The sequence below is a fragment of the Metopolophium dirhodum genome, chromosome 4, assembly GCF_019925205.1.
Source record: "Metopolophium dirhodum isolate CAU chromosome 4, ASM1992520v1, whole genome shotgun sequence".
Classification (NCBI taxonomy): Eukaryota; Metazoa; Arthropoda; class Insecta; order Hemiptera; family Aphididae; genus Metopolophium; species Metopolophium dirhodum.
Genome location: NC_083563.1, coordinates 33,607,494 through 33,629,263, shown reverse-complemented (window position 1 = coordinate 33,629,263; position 21,770 = coordinate 33,607,494). Strand labels below are relative to the sequence as shown.

The following is a 21,770-nucleotide window of genomic DNA, read 5'->3' as shown; positions in this document are numbered from 1 at the left end:
ATGTATTATTTTTGAATGTATTAGTTTTTTGAATACCAGTGACCAATTGGTTTCATAAAAAAACTGTTAAGTATTGGGTTAATATCTCCCCATTCATCCATATTTTTTTTAGTTCTTCCCTATTATTTTGAAAAGTTTATTATCATATAATCCTGTAGATATTCTCATAGTCAAGACACAAAATAGCAGTCTTGTTCTTCTCCAGTTATCCTTAACAATTCTGATAGAAATTTTTACAATAAAATTGAAGAGTAAAACAGTTTAAGCGGATGTCAGCGCACTTGTTTGTTTTCTCTCTCTCGCCCACTCGCAACATAGCCAAACTGCATTTATGCAGAATCATTTTTTATATGTTTTTGAATAATGTTTTGATTAAAATCACCCATTAAAACACGATAGAGAACAATATTTTTAAGAGTATAACATATTGATTTGTCTAAATATTGTTTCAAAACAATTTAAACATTATTACAATTTACAAAAAAAATTGTTATCTAGATATTCGAATAAAAAGTTAAAATATAATGATTAAATATAAAAACAATATGTCACACCCTTAAAAATATTATCTACTATAATTTTTGTAATAGCTGATTTTACTCTAACATTACTCAAGTCATTAAAACAATTTTAGGGGAGAGCATTTTATTTATGTTGTGCATGGGGGGTCTGAGAGAAAACAATTATTGTACTGACATCCTCTTAACATTCATCAATTGTATGAATTTTTATGATGTAAGATACTTGATAGGAAAATATGAAAATATTTTATTACAATAGTATGGTATATTTATGTAAAAAATTATAATTGATAAAATTAAAATATAACTTTGTTTATAAATTGGGAATTTTTTTTAACATATTTCCCATTATGTGTAAACAATAAACAGTATACCACAGATAATGAATTATAGTAAGTACTTACATAATACAAAAAATAAAGTTAAAAAAGGAATTACAATAAAAATGATAGTGAAATCACCACATAAATTATAAATATAGACATCATTTGGTGCATCAATAACCTTACAGATCAAATGTATAATTATGAATCACAGTGATCTAAGCACCACACATTGTGCAAGCATCTTTGTTTTCTAACGAACACACCAATTGTTCCATATTTAATGCATCATTCTTCTCAGTTTGAATTGCAACATTATTAGACAGTGTACTTTTATCAACCGTAAACTGTATAGGATCAGCAGCTGGTCTGGTACGCAAATAGTACATACCAGTTTTTAAGCCCTGTTATAAAAAAATGAATAAAATATTTTAAATTTTTAAATTTTTAAAATTGTATAATTATTAATTAATTTACCTTTCTCCATCCGTAAAAATGTACAGATGATATTTTACTAATAGTTGGTTGCTCAATGTGAATATTTAATGACTGAGATTGATCAATATATGCCCCTCGATCTGCAGCCATATCTAATATTATTTTTTGAGATAGTTCCCAATTTGTTTTGTATAATTCTTTAATATTGTCTGGAATACTTTTAATTTTCTATATTTACATAAAATTAAATTATAAGTACATATTTTGGTCATTAAAATATTTTAAAAATATTTGTTTTACCTGTACTGATCCTTTGAAGTAAATCAATTCATTCCTCATCTCTTCATTCCATAGGTTAAGCTTAATTAGATCATTCAATAAATGACGATTGATCACCTATAGGACGAAGATAAGTTCAAATAAAATTATAACAAATTTATACAATTTACTAACACTAAATTCTCCACTAAGAGTACGTCTGTAATATAAATTTGTTGTGTATGGTTCAATAGATTCATTATTGCCCAGAATTTGAGCTGTTGAAGCAGTAGGCATTGGTGCTAATAACAATGAATTTCTAACACCGTGTTTAGCAATTTTTTCTTTCAATATTTCCCAATTCCATAAATCACTAGGCTTTACATTCCACATTTCATACTGTAAAATCTAAAATCGTATAAAATTAAATCAACATATATCAATATTTTAATTTTAAAGTACATACTCCTTGACTAATTGGTGATCCTTGATAAGATGAATAAGTTCCATATTTTTCAGCTAATTCACAACTAGCTTCTAACGCACCATAATACAAAGTCTCAAATATTTGTAAATTAAGTTTTCTTGATTCAGGAGAACCAAAAGGAAATCGCATCAATGAGAATAAATCTGCCAATCCTTGGATACCAATCCCAATAGGACGATGTCGTTTATTTGAAGTTTCAGCCTAAATGATTAGAATTTGATATACAAAGGAATAAATATTATATTTTAATTTAATAAATTGAATTACTTCTATGACAGGATAAAAGTTAACATCTATAACTCTGTTCAAATTTCTAGTGACAATTTTAGTAATTTTTAAAAGTTTTTCAAAATCATATTCTCCATTGGGTTTTACAAACATATTTACCGCAATTGAAGCTAGATTACATACTGCTACCTATCAAATAAAATATACAACATGTATAAAAATGATATGTATCTAGTATAATATTTAATAATAATAAAAATATGATAGTTGTTGACCTCTTCTTCCGAAGTAAACTGAATGACTTCAGTACAAAGATTGCTACATTTAATTGTACCAAGATTTTTTTGATTGCTTTTGGCATTACATGCATCTTTATACAACATATACGGCATACCGGTTTCAATTTGAGAAGTTATTATACGGAACCATAATTCTCTTGCTGGTACCTGTTTATTGTAAAGTTTTTCATCTTCATACCTATGGTAATTAGAGATACATATTTTATTAGATGTGTTTAGTTGTATGGTGTAAGCTGTAAATAGTATAATTATAATTTTGTTTAAATAAAATATTCTTATAACTAGGTTAAACAAATCAAAAAACAGGAAAGCAGATGGTCTAGATGACTAGCCAACAGAATTGCTTCACCAATTCCACTTGCATTCCACGCTTAACAGAACTATTCAATACTATATATGACACAGGTAACACAGGTGATATAGGTATAACTAGACTGGCTATAGTCTACGTTTGTGGCAATACCAACAAAGTCAAATGCAAAGAAATGTAATGAATATAGAACAATTAGTCTTATGAGTCACATACTAAAAATATTTTTAAAGGTTATTCACGCCAGAATTTACAACAAAGCGGAAATACATAATATGTTATATTATATTAGTCAAGAACAATTTGGATTCTGTAATGGACTTGGAACTAGGGAAGCTTTATTAAGTATACAAATACTTGTTCAACGATGCTGAGACATCAACTTAAAAGAATATTTGTGCTTCATTAATTTTGAAAAAGCATTAGACAAGGCGAGACATGAAAAACTTTTTTTTACAAATAATTAGTATACATAGAAAACACCTTCAATTCATAACAAATTTGTATTGGCATCAACAAGCTAATATTAGAATAAACAACACACTTTTTAACGACTTTAGAATTAGGAGAGGAGTTTGACAAGGGTGTATTCTTTCATCATTGCTTTTCTATCTATATTCAAAAGAAATAATGTCAGAAGCTTTGGATGATATGAAGGACGGCATAGTTATAAATGTAAAGGTTATTAACAACCTCAGATTTGCAGATGACACTGTATTTTGATATCTAGTAGCACAAAATACTTACAAAAGATACTTAACAAAGTAAATAAATATTTTTGAGGGAATGACATATCAATTTTATATTTTATTATTATTTTACTTTGTATTCGACAATCAAAATAAACAGAAAAATGTTTTACATTCAAATTAAGTTTAAATAGTTTTGAGACAATATTTAGACAAATCGATATGTCATTCCCTCAGAAATATTATTTTCTATCTTTTTAAAACAGCTGATTTTACTCCAAGATTACTTAAAAACAGAAAAAATTATTCTGCGTAAATGAGTTATGTCCATGTTGCGCGTGGACCAGAGAGAGAAAACAAATAGTACGCTAACATCCTCTTAAGATTATAATATTTAAATAATAAATACTAGTCATACTTTTTGTAAAGTTTCACAAATTCATCGCCCCAGACATCTGAAAGACCAGGACATTTACGCGGACACATTAAGCTCCAAGATTGATCAGCCTCAACACGTCTCATAAATTCATCAGGTATCCAAAGAGCCAAAAATAAATCTCTAGTTTTTTCTTCTTTATTGCCAGTATTTTTACGTAATTCTGTATAGGTATATATATCAGCATGCCAAGGCTCAATGTAAACAGCAACTGCCCCTGGTCTCTATTAAATCCAAATACATTAAAAAAACAAATTTAAACTAAATAAAATATAGTATATACTAACTCTTCCCCCTTGGTCAATATATTGAGCCAAATCATTCAGAACTTTCAAAGGTTCAACAAGACCATGTGATTCACATTTTGGATACTTAGTCCATTTTGTACCAGCTGCACCAACATTGTGGAGATGTACACCAATACCACCAGCAGATTGAGAAATTTTGGCACATGTTTTAACTGTTTTACCAAAGTCTTCCAATTCATCTGATTTATTAGCCACCAAAAAACAACTAAACAAACATTTTGGGAAACTTAAATATACATAAAATATTAAATATTAAAATTACCTTGAAAGTTGAGGTCTAGGTGTGGAAGCATTGAACATTGTTGGTGAAGCATGAGTAAAATACTTTAATGACATTAAATCATAAGTTTCTATGGCTGCGTCAATATCTTCACCATGAATACCAATTGAAACCCTCATTAATAAATGTTGAGGACGTTCTACAACTTTACCATCAATTTTTAATAAATATGACTTTTCAAGTGTCTGAAATGAATATAAGAATTATGTTACATTTAATGAAATTATTAAAGAATAACTCTGTAGATTAGTCTGTACCTTAAATCCAAAATAACTGTAAGTATAATCTCTATCATGTTTAATAGCATTATTTAAACGATCAGCGTGTTTCATGACAATACCATAATGAAAATCAGAAATGATTGGCATACGGCTTTGATTTCGTTCATTGGACATGTTATACAAATCATAAATAACATCTGTAAAAACCATTCAAAATAATATTAATAATTATGTATGAAAATATAACAGAATATATTATATACCACTGAAGTTTTCTTTAGTTTCTTTATAAAGATTAGAAATTGCAATACGTGCAGCAAGTACAGCAAAATCTGGATGTTTAGTTGTTAAATAAGCAGCCGTTTCAGCAGCTAAATTGTCAATTTGTACAGTAGTTATACCTGGGCATAAATCACCAATGACATATAGTGTAATTTCAGGCTAAAAGAAAGAAAATGAACAATTAGTAAAATGTTAATTTTTAGTTAGGTAGGTATTAATATATAACTAAGAATTCAGTTGTAAAAGAATAACTTCAACACAAACATAAAAGAGGAGTTAAAAAATTATTTAAAAATATATATACGTATTAAATAGTAATGGGTGAAGGTACCTATAAATTATAATTGAGATTTTTGAATGAAACCTAATACATTTTCTGGATAAGACATAGAGATGAGTTTTGGACACTCGTCTTACTTCACTTACTCCAGCCAAGAATAATATTATACATAATATATAATATAAATATTAAATATATAGGTATATTATTATTATATACATTTTACTTGTTTAATTTTATAACAAAAAGTACCTAGTAAAATTTACATATAAATCCATTCCCTAATAATAATATAAAATGTAATATAACCGGATCAATGAAGTCCATGTTGAGGCCGTCGCATAATTGTTCAATTCGCAAAGTGATCTTGTCCATTAGCACTTCTTCCAATCGGCCATCTAAACAAATACATTTTAATGACGACAGATTTAACATAAGAGAACTTGATGATTCATTTGCGGAGGGACTTTATTCACACAATAAGACATAGGTATTATTATAAAATGTTACCATCGGCAGGTAACTAAACCGTTGACAGAAATATCTGGGTAGGGGGAATTTGCATGTTCAAGAGACATGACCCTCTAAACAGGTACCACATATTTATATGAATGTCATTATAAAGGTATATTTCTAATATATCACCATACCGCTAACGAGTGGCGGCTGATTTTTAAAACGTGCGAACACGTCAATTTATCTAACCTTACATACGCTGATTATATCTTAATATTGTAATAGGTACCCGAAATGTGAATGGTCGGTAACAAATAGAAAAAAACAAACGTGTCAGTACTTACCACGCTTTTTGACGAACAGCTTCGTGTTCGGGTTTCCCGCGTAGTTAGACATGATTGGGAAGGTTCTCGCGGTAGGCTACAGGTTACAAATCACCAACGGCCGATTGCAGAATTCAGACAGGAAAGTACGAATGATGGATAATAATATACTATCGAACGTGTGTTTGGAGGAGTTGGTGTGCACCTCGCCGAATACGTTTCCGGTCCCAAACAGACGATACAGTTAACTATAGTGTAAAATAGTAATGCCGTGTAATGGCGCAGCTGTGGCCACCAGCTTCGAGCGGTAATCAACGATCAAACATTAAACCGCCAATAAAAGCCATACAAAGAAAGCGATCAGCACGCGATTCGCAATAACAATTAGGAACAGGACAGGTGAACGGCTCAACGGCGGCAAACACATAATGAATAATGATTAAATGATAGTAGCACAAGGTTTCCCGCGTTTTTCCTACCATATGGCGGCTTACAGTCGTACCCAACGCCGTAGTATTATAAAATATAAAATATGATATTAATATTCGTTTAATTCGATGAGACACCTTCTCTGCATCGTGTGCTTACCTATTAATATTCTATTATATGTGGTAATGTGGCATTACACTCCAATCGGAACAGTAATATTATTATTATGTGGAATTGTGACTTACCTCCATAATAATTAGGTTTATGATAATAATAACTATTAATTAAATGAATTACATAATAATATTATAATAATATATTATAATAATATATAGCCCACAGTTTGATAAAATAACATAATAACATTTTCCTATAGTTTGGGCCAAGCTCTAAGCAGTGCATTTTTACCGTAGATAATATACAAATTATATTATCTATGATTTTCACAACTCGGGAGGCGAACAGGGGATGATTAAATCACAGAATAGATGAAATCCCCGATTTTTTAGGCTGGCCGGATTGGACAAATTTGGCCCACCGAGTTTTCCGTACATTACCAGCCCACTGACAAACTGACGGCCCTTGGGTAAGTCCTTATTCCGTGCATAGTTTTTTTTTTATTTTATAGTCTCCATTTCATCAACTTTTAACTCTCAACATATTTTCAGTCAACGCGGCCCGCCGAGTTTTAAACGTTAACCCGCCTAAAAATTAGGGCCCCTAAATAACCATTAGGTACCTAGCGAATAGAACGGACCAAGACACTAAGATTTATATACATCTTACTACTTGAATAAGGCATAATTCCTACTTGATACTTCCTAGGGCCTATAAGGGCTAAGGCTTAAGACTAAGAGTAAAGGCGCTATATTATATAGCTACTAGCCGCTGCCCGCTGTAGGTACTTGCAGCCTTCTTTCTACAGGTTTAAGCGTCTATGCAAACATACCGTCATTCGAGTAAGTTGGTATAGGCTCAAGATAGGTCTAAACATGTTGAATATATATACGTACTACACTACTACGTACCTACCAAAAGTATTAAAATCTTTTTCGCAGTTTTACTATCGATAAATGTTTATGGTTACTTTCAATATTATGCAAAAAGGAGTGAGGACTAAGGGCGTTGAATGTTTAGCCCAAATGCCCAATATTGTAGGATATGGACGTAGTGTTGTGTGCATGTATTGATGTATATTGCATTTAGGAAATTGGAACTGAAACACTATACAGGTAAAATATAAACTAAGCTACACAACTACTACAACTGGTTACAACTTATAAATCTTATATTGCTCAATCCGACCATGGATATAACATGATAATTATTGAGATCATCCATTCCGGTTATTACCGATTCAGTTGTCGAATACCTATTCATTAATTAGGTAATAACTAATAACAGTATTAACCAGTCTGTACACAACTCATCGACGGTCGAGTCGACACTCCACACTCCACACTCGTAGAAAAATTCAAAGACGACAACTTGTAAGTTGTAAATAACGAAACCTTCAATAGTAAGTTAAGTTCAACGTGGATTTTTACTTTTAAGGTAAACATTAATTTCTCATTGGCTCGTTTATAATATTAATGCATGCAGAGTGCAGACAATTATTTTAAACTTGACGCGAACCCGACACTTCTCAACGAACGATACGACTGATCCGAGTTTTTTTTTTCTTAAATGGTGTCACTGTTTTGACAATAGCATTTTGGCGCGAAACTACAGCCTTGTGCCCCCTTGTTGTGGCATTTTATATTATTTAAATCCATCTTGCCGACCGAAGACTGATAATGTTGCATTGTAATTCGCGTAGAAACTTACAGGCCGGTGTGCAGACCATTCGGCAAATTGCTTTTCACCACTTCCGTTGGTCGTTATTGTAGTCGTTACGTTATTCGCGCGTATTATACTTTAATACGTTATTGTTGAGGCTACTTGTTCATTGTTCAGTATTCGGCGTTCGATTGAAAACTATTAACGTTTAAGAGTACCCAATATTAACTTAAAACCGATCCTATCTCAGTATTACTATGGCTGAATTAAAGAAGCATTTGTACGTTCAAAAAAGAGGTATGTACTGCGTGGCGTATTATGTTTTGTTCGAGCTTCTATTTTACCAATACAAATTTATATAGCCTTATATAGGTATAGGTATTCATGATATTAGTTATATTACGGTACGTGTATGTTTATTATTGTTTGCTAATTAAGTCTAACGTACACGACATCATGTATTATTGATTATTGTAATTAATTATTAAACTATAACTTGGTATAAAAAAAATAGACATGGTTGATAAGAAATCAAAATATTAATTAAGCGTTGTCTTAGACTGTACGAGATTCTACATAATAATTCATTTTCATATAATCTGTATTCCGTGGCATTGTCTTTTTTTATGAGGACGCTAAACAGACATTTGTTATCTCCGTAACTCCGTCTTAAAAGTGTGTAATACAGCAAATGTTACGCTCAAAAGATCACAATGAGCTTTCAAGTTTCAACTAACTAGCGTTAGTTAAAAAATTATAGTATATTGACCTCTTATAAAACTTAACAGTAAGATTATTATCTATGGCATCGTATAGGCCTTTTTGTTATATTTTACTTTTAAAGCGAGCTGTGAGTAATTTAAGATATACAAGCAATTTACAATTTAAAATACTCATAACTTGCTTTAAAATTAAAACAACAAACAGCCTATGGGATAAATTATAAATTTTATAATAGGTTAATTCAGTATAGTTTTTAAACTAATGAAACTAAACATGATATGCTGAGTGTACAATTTGGTATGTTATGCACTTGTAAGATGAAGACAACAAATGCCAGTGTTAAGTCCTCTTAAGACTGATTTACAGGTTAATACTGTTATAACTATTTTCAAATAATACCTGAAATAACTAAAATGAAACAACAACAAAATTATTATGTACATAATTTGGTTTTAATTATGATTTTAGATGGCACTATTGAAAAAGTTCACTATGATGAAATTATTGCACGTATTAAACAGTTATGCTATGGCTTGGAAAAAATTGATCCAGTGAGTTAAATCAAACAAATTATTTTTATTAATGTATAATTTGACCATATTCAATATGTTGATAAACCTCTGAATATATAAGTTGTACACTTATCATAGTTGAATTTGTAAAACTTAATAATTATTATTATTATTATTGTGGTCAAATTACAAATATTTTGTTTTCTATAAAAGAAAAGTAATTTTTAAGTGTAATATCTTAGATTATACTTATTTATCAAAGCTTATATTACATTTTTTAGGCTGCAACGGCAATTCATGTGATCAAAAAATGTCTGTTTGCTGGTATTACCACATCTCAATTAGACGATGCAGTTGCTGAAATGGCAATTACTATGGCTACTATTCATCCAGATTATGAAAAACTAGCAGCTCGTATTGCTATTTCTAATTTACAAAAGCAAACTAAAGAAAAATTTAGTGGTACATATTTTCAATAAATAATAAATATAGATTGAACAGAAATCTTTACATTAGTTATAGTAGGATATTCTTCTCAAGAGAAGGGAATCATTTGAATAAAATGTGACGTACATTACACGTACATTACACATTAACTCTCTTGTGTTTCTCTGTAGGTACATTATAGTTCATAGTTTTTTTTTTTTTTTTTTCATTAATTATATTTTAAATGTGTCAACATATTCATGTTATTACAAATTTACAATTATTTAATAATTAATAATTTATTTATTTAATATGGTACAGATGAATAGAAGATATTGTGATGTATGTGTTAATTAATTAAGGAGTAGAAGTGATGGGGAGTAGGATTTTGCTTATTAGGGATGTTAGAGCACGTAGGAGGAGGTTTAGGATTAATTTTAACTCGTTAAAGAAATTGGTGACGATTTGCAGAGGTTGATGGTTAATGTGTCCAACGTTTGCTGTAGCTTCGACATATGAGGGTTTTTCTTTTGGATTTGAGCTGAGCGCGTCATGCCCACTCCTGCGAGGTGCAGGTGGTACAGCCTATGTTTGAATGTGTTGATTTTCTCTTTTTGTCCTGGTTTTAGATTTGATGCGGATTGATATTTTTTTTAATGTTTGGCATCCTTTATAATGGTTTTTGCCACAGTTTGCACATTTTGCTGGTCCTCCAGTTTTTTGTGCAATTATTGGTGTAGTGATCAGCTCTACATTTCACGCATCGCGAGAAGTGGCGGCAGTAGTTGCTTGTGTTCTCATACTTTTGACAGTGATGGCGTTGAGGAAAACCAAGTTGTCTCTTTGGGTATTCAAATTTTACAATTGAGTTTAATATTTTGGTGATTTTGAATATTTCACAATTATTGGCATTACGAAGTAGGCTGATTTTGAATAGTGGAAGTGGCAATTTGTTCGCACTGTGTGTTATATTTGTAACGCTGATTACTTTATGCCCGAGGTCACTTTGACAGTTATGTTTGTTAGGACTATATTCAGAAGTTTAACATTACTTTGTTTTTGTGGGATTTCCTTTGATGCTGAGACGAGTTGAGCTTCATTTTTGATGAAGACGTCCTGTTCATCCATTGCCAAGGCTTGGAAACGATTTGGCTCCCTTTGATGGATTTTCTACAGATTTTCAACCTTTTTTTTAATTTTGTTCTTGTTTATAATGACAATTGGTGAGACAGTATTCACCATTTGAGTGTTTTTGATGACTTAACTATATAAGCGATACGATAAGTGACGCATTACAGACCAGTTTCATACATGTTATTGCTATGGCCGCCTGAGCCCAACTTTTTATACTTTATATTTTATACTGAATTATTATATTATAAAGAGGACATTACACCTGTAATGTTGTCTCCCTCTTACAATCTTACAACATAGAAAGTTTGTGTTTAGCAGTACTAATTAAGTGTAGTAACCCTTAATAATAAAGTATATTCACCTATTATCAGACTTAAGGTAATAAGTAATAATATTATATATTTTTTGCAATATTTTAATTTGCAAGCGAGTTATGAGAATTTTTAAATAATAATATTTTATATATTCATAATTTACTTAAAAATTAAAATATCACAAAAAAACTCATGTGAAAACATAGATAATGTTCTTACTTTTAAGGTGCCTGGTGCCAAAATGTAATTTTGTACACAAAAATACGCTCTATGGGAATAATGATCTTGCTCTGTAGAATCAGTAAAATTTGATCATTTTTATTTTAACTAATGAAGGGTAATATTCTACAAGCTGCATCAAAATCAGGTTTCCAAAATTTTAGTCTCAAATTGTATAATATGTCTTCAAAAATAATACAATTTTAAGCGGTTTTTTATAAATTATATTATATCTACAATTATTTTAAATAAAAAAAAAAAATTGGAGTTTGATGTGACCTGTAGGAAGTCTTCTTTCAGATAAAAAAATAGTTAACGAAATCCAACAATTTTACAAGGCCTGCAAATTATTCCCGTGAAGTTGTTTTTTTCTCGATATAATACACCATATCACCCCCCTAAATAGGGTAGTAGATTAGTAAAAAAGTATTATTATCAAAGTGGCAACTATAATGTAAAATTGAATTTTCAAACTTTATAGAATTGTGGAAAATTTAAAAAATTATTACCGGTCCCCTTACGTTGATTAATAAGTCAATTCACTCTATTATAAAAGGTAACTACACAAAATTGGATACACATTTGATATGTTGTACATTTGTAAGACAGAGAACACACTGGTATCTTCTTAAACTTATGAGCAAAATATAGATTTATTTTATTTTCCTCATAGATGTGATTGATGATATTCATAAAAATGATGATTATTGGAATACTGGTGTATCAGATGGTATTTATGAAATTATTATGAAAAATAAAGATCGATTAAACGAGGCCATTAACTATGAAAATGATTATATTTTAGACTACTTTGGATTTAAAGTAATATACAATCATGTTATGTACATTATATTATATTATAAACATATTTTTATCAACACTAATGATTGGATTACATGTATTTGTTTTTCAGTACTTAACCCAACATTTTTTAGTTAAATCTGAAAATCAAACTATTGAAAGACCTCAACATTTGTTTATGAAAGTTGCTGTAGGTATTCATGGAGATGATATTGACTCAGCTATTGAAACATACAAAATGTTATCTCAAAAGTTGTGTATGTTTTCTCCAGTAGTTATGCAATTGCAGCCAGCTGCCAGAAAACTCAATGTATCAGTTATAAGGTAAAATTTATGATTATCTAGAAAAAATATTTATACTAATGTTTGTGTTTTATTAGTCATTATTCAATAGCAATGATAGCAGATAGCATTGATGGTATCTATGATACACTCAACCGTTTATCAACATTTATTTTGCCTTATTCAAGTGTTGCTGTCCATGTGCACAAAATACGTGCTGCAGGCACTTATATTAAAGGCAGCAATGGGAAATCTAGTGGTCTTCCTCTTATGTTGAAACAATATGATTCCATGGTCCATTGTAAAGAAACATTAGAAAGGCCTAAGAGCATTAAAGGTGTAGCAATTTATTGTGAACTTTGGCATGCAGATATAATGAAAATTATCGACCAAATTAGAAAGACTACTATTGCAGATATAAAATTAAAAAACAGTCAACTAGCCTTGTGGATACCAGATGAATTTATGAGAAGAGTAGAAAGTGACCAAATGTGGAGTTTTATGAGTCCTGACCATTGTCCTGGTCTTATAGATGTTCACGGAGAAGAGTTTGATAACCTTTATAAAGAGTAATCATCTAACAAAATAATTGAAAAAATATTTAATTTAAACAGTTATTATTATTTTTTAATATTCTTAGGTATGAATTAAAAAGTAAAAGTTTTGTTATGAGACAAATTGAAGCAAAAAAGTTATGGTCACAAATTATTCAGTCTCAGATTGAAACTGGTTTGCCGCTATTGTTATTTAAAGATGCGTGTAACGCTAAAAGCAATGAATCTCATTTGGGAACAATTCAATGTGCTGGTAGAAATGGAGATACTGTACAATTTACTGCATCTGATGAAGTAACCTTATATATTTTATCTAAAGAAATTATTACTAAATAGTATACAGCCTAAAAAAAAAAATAGATTAGTATATATTTATCATTTTATATGTCAAATACAATGATATTTATGTTATTATAAATTAAATGTCAATGTTGTTCAATAGGTGGCCACATGTACTACTGCTTCAATTTCAGTAGATATGTTTTTAACATCAGAAAATATTTTTGATTTTTCCAAACTTAAGGAAACGGCAAAAAAAATAACTTATGATTTGAATAAAATAATTGAAAACAATAATGCTATACTTAACAAGGTAAAATTCTATACTTTTTCATATTATTCCATTAAACATGTAATTAATAAGTTTCTTTTAGGAAGACCAATTGAAATTAGGATTAAAACAAAATCAATTGGCCATTGGAATTGGTATCCAAGGATTAGCAGATTTATTTATTAAAATGAGATATCCTTTTGATAATAAAGAAGCTAGAAATCTTAACATACAAATTCACGAAACTATTTATTATGGTGCTTTAGAAGCAAGTTGTGAACTAGCTACTAAAAATGGACCGTACAAAACATATCCAAATAGTCCGACAAGTAAAGGAGTAAGACAACTATAATTAAATATTAAATATTTGTATATATACTTATTGATTTGGTTTATGCAGCTATTACAATTTGATTTGTGGAATGTAAAACCTTCTAATTTATGGGATTGGAATAGTCTTAAAACAAAAATTGCACAACATGGACTACGAAATTCTCTGGTTACAGTTACTTCAAATACTGAAGTTGAGTCAACCATTTTTGGAAATGTGAATTCTATTGAACCATTAGACACCAATGTTAAACGTAGATATATTTCATTGGGAGAAAGTAAACCAAAAGAAATTCAGGTAATTTTAATTTGTTTAGTTTAAGTTATTAATTTTATTTTTAAAAAATGTTTATTTTTAAGGTTGTAAATCCATATCTATTAAAAGATTTGCACGATCGTAAACTTTGGGACGAGAAATTAATATGTAAATTAGTGGATAATATGGGTTCAGTACAGGTAATTTATTAGATATTAGATATCAAACATTTAGCTCATAATGTATTTATGTGCTTAGGAAATTAACTTGCCAGAAGATTTAAAAAAATTGTACAGAACAAAATGGGAAATTGATCAAAAAACTTTAGTAACTATGGCTGCTGACCGTGCTCCATTTATTGATCAATCGCAAGCTTTTTCTCTTAATATGGTTAAAGCAAATGAAGATATAATTTCTGAAATGCACATATCAACTTGGAAAATGGTAACATTAGTAATTTGAAAACATTTAGAAGAAAGTTCTTATAATTAGTATTGTTTAATGTTTTTAAGGGTTTGAAAACTGGAGTATGTCAATTAAGGATTAAGCAAACTGAAGAGGATCTAAGAGATTAATAATTTCTGTAAATATTATGTTTTTTTTTAATTATTATTATTTTGAAGTTAAAGTCAGGTGTATAATTAAAAAGTAATTCTTGGCACTCATATTTTATACATTCATAATGTTAATTGTACTTTGTATTTTTTCATACAATTATCCATTTATTTTATTTTAGTTATCTTAATAAACCATTGAATATTAAATTAGATTACTTAAAACTTTACAATTATTATTTATTTACTACACTAGGATTTAGGTTTAAGTGTTTGAGATGGTTTATGGATAGGATGGTACATGGTTGCATTGAGTGTAACAATTCCTAGTTCCACTTTTTCCTCCTACTGATTTTTTCTATTTATTAATAATTAACTAGTTACTAGATATTATGCCTATGCATTAGATCTATGATTTTTTATACACCTATAATCTATTAGTTATGCAATATTTTTATTTTATCTAATAGCTTATTTATGGACTACAGTTTAATATGAAACCAATAACAATGTATTTTGTAAACAAATTATATTAATATTTACTATAATTAATAGATAGTTAGCATTACTATAAACCACAATTTAAGATAGTACTATCTTAAATTGTGACAAACATAATATTTAAAAGAAATGTATGTACCAACTTAGAATATTACTCTTGGATAAGTAATAATTACTTAATTTTAATGTTTGTTTATATTACACAAAACAGGCCAAGATCCAAGATTTACAACAATATACTTGATCATACAACACAATAACTAATAACAGTATTTGATCTAAAAAGCAAAAAATATTTAAATAATGTTAGCTATACTAACTTTTTTTTTAGAAACACATAATATGGTAGGTTTGATAGTTACAGACTTAGTTCTTGGTATGGAATGGGATTGCAAAGGGAACATGAATGGCCCCTGAAGTTCACTTGTGGAAAACGATATGGTGCATGAATGGAATCATTGACCAACTTGTTGAACTTAATTGAAATAATGACCATCAAATAAGATAATAATATGTATGCCATTGTACTCTCTTTCGTGGAACACAGGCACACGGTGTATGAGCTCCATATCGCTGAATAATATTCTACTGTTGAATACACCAAGAAGCAATATATAACTTTTAAAGGTGGAGTGACTACGTGTTTAAAAAACCCAATAATTTGGGCGCTTTTCGACAAGCAGATTCAATTAGTGAGTGAGTGATAGTCAAGGATAAGTTTAAAATTAATTCAGGAGTCCTTTATAATATGATAATTGATAACGGTCAATCCAGTGTTAGAACAACTATTACATTTTAACTATTTTAAATGCATTGACAATGCCACATCTGAGATCAGTGTGATTATGATTTATATATATATTCTCTACTATTGCAATTTTATTTAAGGGAATTTATGACACATATTCAAGTATGTCGTATGTTTGATGTTAATTATGCATAGTTGTTTAGATTATTGTCTACTCATTACCCTCATATTTATATTATAAAACAATTTATTGTCTAATTATATCTGTGTACTTAATCACTAATGAATAATGATTAACAAATCATTAAGATACAAGTTTTTTCATTGTAATATAATATGGTTTTACTATTTTATTTTACATTATTTCAACAAAAAGAATAATGATTTATATCCAGTATTTTTTTGCATAAATATCCTGCCTAATATAAACAAATCTAAATCAATTTAGTCTTAGATTCTGAACTGAATACTGAATGTATTGACTTTAATGATGTGTATGTTTTTTTTTCTGTATACACGAAAAATTATTCGATTTTCAACTTTATTTATCAGTAACCACTTCTGGTAAAAATTAGATCTAGTTTGTACTTTAGACAGGTCAAAGTTAAAATTTACTTGTATTTTTCCAAATTACCGAGAAAAACGAAAAAAAAATTGAGAAAAAACGGGAATTATAATGTAAAATTAGTTTTTGACCAAAGTTTCTTTGATGTAAATCAAAAATCCAAAGGCACTGTCTGTAGATACTTGAAATTTTTTCATATGTTTATATCACCATTTTCCATAAAAGATAAAATGTTCATAATAATTATATAAGTACTCATTTTTTGAGTTATTTATACACTTGAAAAATGGTTCCATTACTTTGTTTATACACCAATTAAAAAATATCTAAAACACATAGTTACAATATTATTTGATACATGTTTAAAGTTAGTATTTTGCTAAATTAGTAGAAATCAAGAAAATTTCCAAACTATTTTGGGTTAGAAATGCATAAAACAATTTCTTTTTATATCTGATATTAGAATATTTTATGCAAGATTCTTCACACATTTTTATACCTTGTCTTGAACAAACAAAAAGTTTACCGGAAAGTTGTATTCATTTTTTATGAGCTTGAAATTCAAATTTTTACAATATTAGATATTATTCACCCGTAAATCAACGATTTCTCATCTTTATTTTCTTATTTTGTTGTAATTCAAAAAATACTGTAGGTGCTTAAATGTTTACCAAATGTTTACATTAGAATTTTCTATACTGCATGGTATAATTTTCATATTTTATAATTTATTTACATTTATATAATTATATTTTTACATATTTTATAATTCAATTTTTTTTAGTTGGTTTAGTATAAATATCGATAAAAAAAATTTCACTGGGTCAAAAATCTTAAACAATTAATAGAAAGTTCCGCATAAGTTGCTAAAATTTAAAAATATTAAAGATACTTTACTTACCTAGATACAATTTTTTTTTTATTATTATTATATAAGATATTGCCTATGTAAGCTATCTATATATCTACAAATATTTACAGAATCACAATTTTTTAACTATTTTAACATGATAATAATAACAATATAGTAGTGATTATACTACTTATATTATGCTATATTATGCTTAAGGTTTTTATAATAGGTAATTTAAAGTTAAAATGTTGACAAAATCACGAAAATAATCAACTGCTTGCCTATTACCATTGATTAAAAATACTTACTAGTATTTATAATCTATGGTATTATACTAATAGTTAAATAAATTACTTGCAATAATATCATAAATTATTTCTGACCAATATAGGGTACACAGACCTTATTTGCTCAAATAGTTCTTCATGTGATGGGTACAATGATTAATTTATAGTATGTACAGCAGAGAGGTACCCTGCAATTGCCAAATTTTTTTCGTACTGATTGTCGACCAAACACGGTTTTGTTGAAAATGGCAATAATACGTTTTGGCGTTGCATAGAAACACTTGAGATTTAAATACAATAATAAAGATGTAATTAAAGTAAATAAATGTGAAAATTATTTTATTATTATTACTGGGACTCGGGGGATAAGAAAATTAATTTAATATTATTTTTAATTTTTTTCTATTACATTTTTGCATAAATCTTGATAAAAAAATGTTTGCTGGGTCAAAAATCTTAAACATGTTGTACAAAATAAGAGGTTCCTTCAAAAGTTGTTATTATGGCTACACAAAAATATTAAGGATACATAGGCACAATATTATTTTATAAGCATTTGAAGTTCATATTATTTTGTACCTAATTAAAAATGTCTTGTGTTTAATTTTTATACCAAAGGCTTGAAAATTGAATACAAGGTACCTCATAAGTATTTCATACTGGAACTAAAAAATTTAAAATATATATATAAATTTGATTAATTTGTATAGACATTTGAACTTTGAGTTAAAATTTGGACAACATTCTATAATTAAACAAAGGATAAACATTTATTTATTTTATTGTAATTCAAAAATATTTTCCGCGGGGATTTGATACTTAAAAATAAAAGTATATTATTATATTTATTCTTATACACACAAATATAAAATGACATTTTCAAATGCAATGTTTTCGTCAAAAATTAATTCAATTTACTGTATTACTAATACTTAATAGTACAATAAATTTCTTTAATAGCAATATAAATACATCTTAAGATATATATACCTAGGTACTTAATAATATAGGCTGACAGACTATCTTCGCCCATAATAGTTTGTATGCAATGATTTATAATTGGATTCAAATTTAACATATAGGAACATTACTGCAGCGATTTAATCAATGACTATAGGTATTTACTTGACACAGTCACAAGTCATTAATTATTAGACTTAACAATTACAATAAGTAAAATCAATAATTTAGCTTTCATGAAATCTTTTTATATTGTTTTCTTAACATCTATTTTATTGGGCTTGTGGTACTACAAAATTTAAATACGTAATGGGCCTCAGGTGGTTATAATATTTAATTTCACGATAATTTATTGACGTTTAGTACTGAAGCTAATGCACGATTTTAATTACAGAAAAACTCGAATAAAGCCAATAATATGTACTATTTAGATAGTTGTAGGTATTAGTATAATGGGTACAAGTGATGACAACAATATTAATGACAGTAGCAGTGTCCTTGTCCGACTTGTCCTTTACTTTTCTTTAAACCGTTAAATGTGATATGGCCAATAGAATACTGAATACAATTAATAGTAAGTACCTATGTCCTATACCATATTATTATTGGACAAATAACCGGTTTTAAATCACAACAATACAGTAAAATAAGTCAATATATCAATATACTACAAAAGTACCTATAGGTTCACAATAGCCATACTTTCTGAATATAATATAATACCTTCCTAGATACATATTATATACAGTCAGTTGTGCTTTTTTTTTTTGGGGGGGGGGAGCGATAGGGGCAAATGCTACAAGTGGCAAATTTTTGGGAGTGGTAAAAGTTATAGCTTTTGCTTATGATGTATTCATGATTTTTATAATTTTTAATTTTTATACCTTTTTTGGTTATAATTTTTGGTATATAATATATTTAAATAGGTTCCTACAAATTTTGTATTTTAAAAATATTATTGAGTATCTAATTAGAAATTAAAAAGATTACACGATACCTAGGTAATATGGGTTTAATATATTATTAATACATTATACAATAAGATAAAATATTTTCGTTCCATGTTTTATCTAAATATAGGACCTTGAGTTAGGCGATCGGTGCTCTGGTAGGCGTAGTCAAGCCCAGATTAAGGATCAATTGGGCGCCAGGACACCATATACTTAGGTGGCCATCTTTCAACTTTAACTTCAAAATAATTGTATCATTACATATTAATGACTTTATATTATTGTATAATTTTTTACTATACATAAAATATACAGTTTGTAATGTCGTAGCAGGTTTTTTATTTAAAATATGGATATAATTATGGACCGATGATTATATTATGGAGTTTTGTTAAAATAAAAAAGACGTGTTTCTTTATTTTTAACCGGCAATTTTTTTTATAACATTTTCAAAATTTTTAAACACGCAGTTGTACCAATAATAATTAGACTTAATTTTTTCAAATGGTTACCACTATATTTTTTGATGGATTCCGGTAAATCTTTTTCTGAACATTTTGACAGTCAAATAATAAATTTTGGTTTGCTAGGTTATTAATTGTGGTCCTCTAAAGTTTAGTATAATATGTATTAAAACTTTTAACTGAAATACCTAATTTAAAAGAGCTAAATAATTTTTTTTTTCTGAAAAATATTGGACGCGTTAAAAAAATATATTTTGGGAATAAAGTTGGGCCCCGGGACCGTGCCCCCCTTTCTTATCCGGGCTTGGGCGTAGTGGGCGAAAACTGTTTACTTGCCATACTTTATTAGTATATACTATATTATTATTTAAATTATTTATTTATTTATGTGCTGTTCTTAACTCGTTAAATACGAAGGATCTTAAAAAAAAAATCAACATCCGTTAAAGGCTTGGTGCCCGTTCGTAACTCGCAACGTTATATTATATGCATGCGTAAAAACAGAAAATCGCTAACTTCGGAAAGAATACTTATAAGTTATAACTTCTAAAATAACAATTTCTGCAAATTTTATTTTGCCCCATCGTTCTTAACTTATTGAAATACATGTTTTGAAAAAAAAAAATAGGGAAATGGATTTGTTCTTTTATTTAAAATACAAGTACCTAATGTTTTATAATTTTATATATAACTATATAAGTATTTATAATTTTTATTTTTAACACTGGACATCCACCTCTTTTCACTGCCAGTCAAAAATAGGGGTGCAATTTTATAATTGTCCCGGCCTCCCGGGGTACGGCCCTGTAAAGTATAAGTAGTAATATTAGTATTAAAATATGTGTATTGTGTATATAAATCGGGCGTTTTAATAATGCGTTTGAATAAAAGTATTCAAAAAGGTAAACTTGTATATTTTATTAAATATTATTATTTGTTATATCGGTTATTACTTATTATTAAATACTTATATTATAATAAGTAATATAGGTTATATGGTTTTAAATACGATTTTTTTAAATTTTCTCTTACTAATAATAATTGTAGAAATTTGAAATATAATATTACCTATAATAACAAAAATAATATGAGACTCATCAAAAGGTCTGGCGGCGTAGATAACTCGTAAGCATAAGTAAGCTCCGTCGGGCGTCGATAGGTAGGCACATGTTACCTACGTGGCAACGTCAGTACAGGTATTTAGTACTATTACAAAGACTGCAAAGATTACAAAGCTATCCACCTAGCTCGCTTTAGCATTTATTGCATAGAAAAAATTAAAGCTCGAAATCGGGCTAAATCTTACCGCGTGTCGCGGTAGTCTTTAAAATCAAAATCGTGAGTCTCAGACATCGATGTTTCGGGACCCCAATTGTAGCGGCATCGTTTTTTAGGGGTGGCAGTGACTACCGGGAGGGCGTGTCCTATGGTAGAAGCGGT

General features: G+C 28.7%; 2 protein-coding genes across 3 annotated transcripts; one reads left to right on the top strand and one right to left on the bottom strand.

Annotated features, from left to right (window-relative positions):
* Nucleotides 1-766: 766 nt before the first annotated feature.
* Nucleotides 767-6,551, bottom strand: LOC132942783 (ribonucleoside-diphosphate reductase large subunit-like). The gene is made up of 14 exons (XM_061011420.1): nucleotides 6,161-6,551; nucleotides 5,670-5,758; nucleotides 5,062-5,239; nucleotides 4,835-4,995; nucleotides 4,560-4,762; nucleotides 4,277-4,502; nucleotides 3,972-4,213; nucleotides 2,531-2,732; nucleotides 2,295-2,444; nucleotides 2,007-2,228; nucleotides 1,736-1,948; nucleotides 1,583-1,678; nucleotides 1,322-1,510; nucleotides 767-1,248 (listed from the first exon to the last, which is right to left on the bottom strand). Exons 1-14 carry the CDS (start codon nucleotides 6,210-6,212, stop codon nucleotides 1,063-1,065), a joined length of 2,409 nt encoding a protein of 802 aa, XP_060867403.1. The 5' UTR covers nucleotides 6,213-6,551; the 3' UTR covers nucleotides 767-1,062.
* Nucleotides 6,552-8,333: 1,782 nt separating this feature from the next.
* On the top strand, nucleotides 8,334-15,217 carry LOC132943420 (ribonucleoside-diphosphate reductase large subunit-like). Of its 2 annotated transcripts, none has more exons than XM_061012407.1 (13): nucleotides 8,334-8,644; nucleotides 9,539-9,621; nucleotides 9,864-10,044; nucleotides 12,349-12,497; nucleotides 12,589-12,800; nucleotides 12,857-13,327; nucleotides 13,399-13,606; nucleotides 13,755-13,904; nucleotides 13,966-14,199; nucleotides 14,263-14,490; nucleotides 14,553-14,648; nucleotides 14,707-14,892; nucleotides 14,961-15,217. In XM_061012407.1, exons 1-13 carry the CDS (start codon nucleotides 8,605-8,607, stop codon nucleotides 15,021-15,023), a joined length of 2,301 nt encoding a protein of 766 aa, XP_060868390.1. In that variant the 5' UTR covers nucleotides 8,334-8,604; the 3' UTR covers nucleotides 15,024-15,217. The 2 variants fall into 2 exon arrangements, with proteins under 2 accessions (XP_060868390.1, XP_060868391.1); XM_061012408.1 differs by lacking the exon at nucleotides 8,334-8,644 and adding an exon at nucleotides 9,290-9,436.
* The last annotated feature ends 6,553 nt before the right edge of the window (nucleotides 15,218-21,770 follow it).

Bases quoted from the DNA above. Each gene is read 5' to 3' on its own strand.
- LOC132942783 (XM_061011420.1), bottom strand. From the start codon at position 6,212: ATGTCTAACTACGCGGGAAACCCGAACACGAAGCTGTTCGTCAAAAAG. The intron at 2,733-3,971 runs GTATGACTAGTA...TAATTACCATAG, and splicing joins TTTGTGAAACTTTACAAAAA to GTATGAAGATGAAAAACTTT. The intron at 1,511-1,582 runs GTAAAACAAATA...ATGTAAATATAG, and splicing joins ACTTCAAAGGATCAGTACAG to AAAATTAAAAGTATTCCAGA.
- LOC132943420 (XM_061012407.1), top strand. From the start codon at position 8,605: ATGGCTGAATTAAAGAAGCATTTGTACGTTCAAAAAAGAG. The intron at 13,328-13,398 runs GTAATCATCTAA...TAATATTCTTAG, and splicing joins TTTGATAACCTTTATAAAGA to GTATGAATTAAAAAGTAAAA. The intron at 14,200-14,262 runs GTAAGACAACTA...TGGTTTATGCAG, and splicing joins ATAGTCCGACAAGTAAAGGA to CTATTACAATTTGATTTGTG.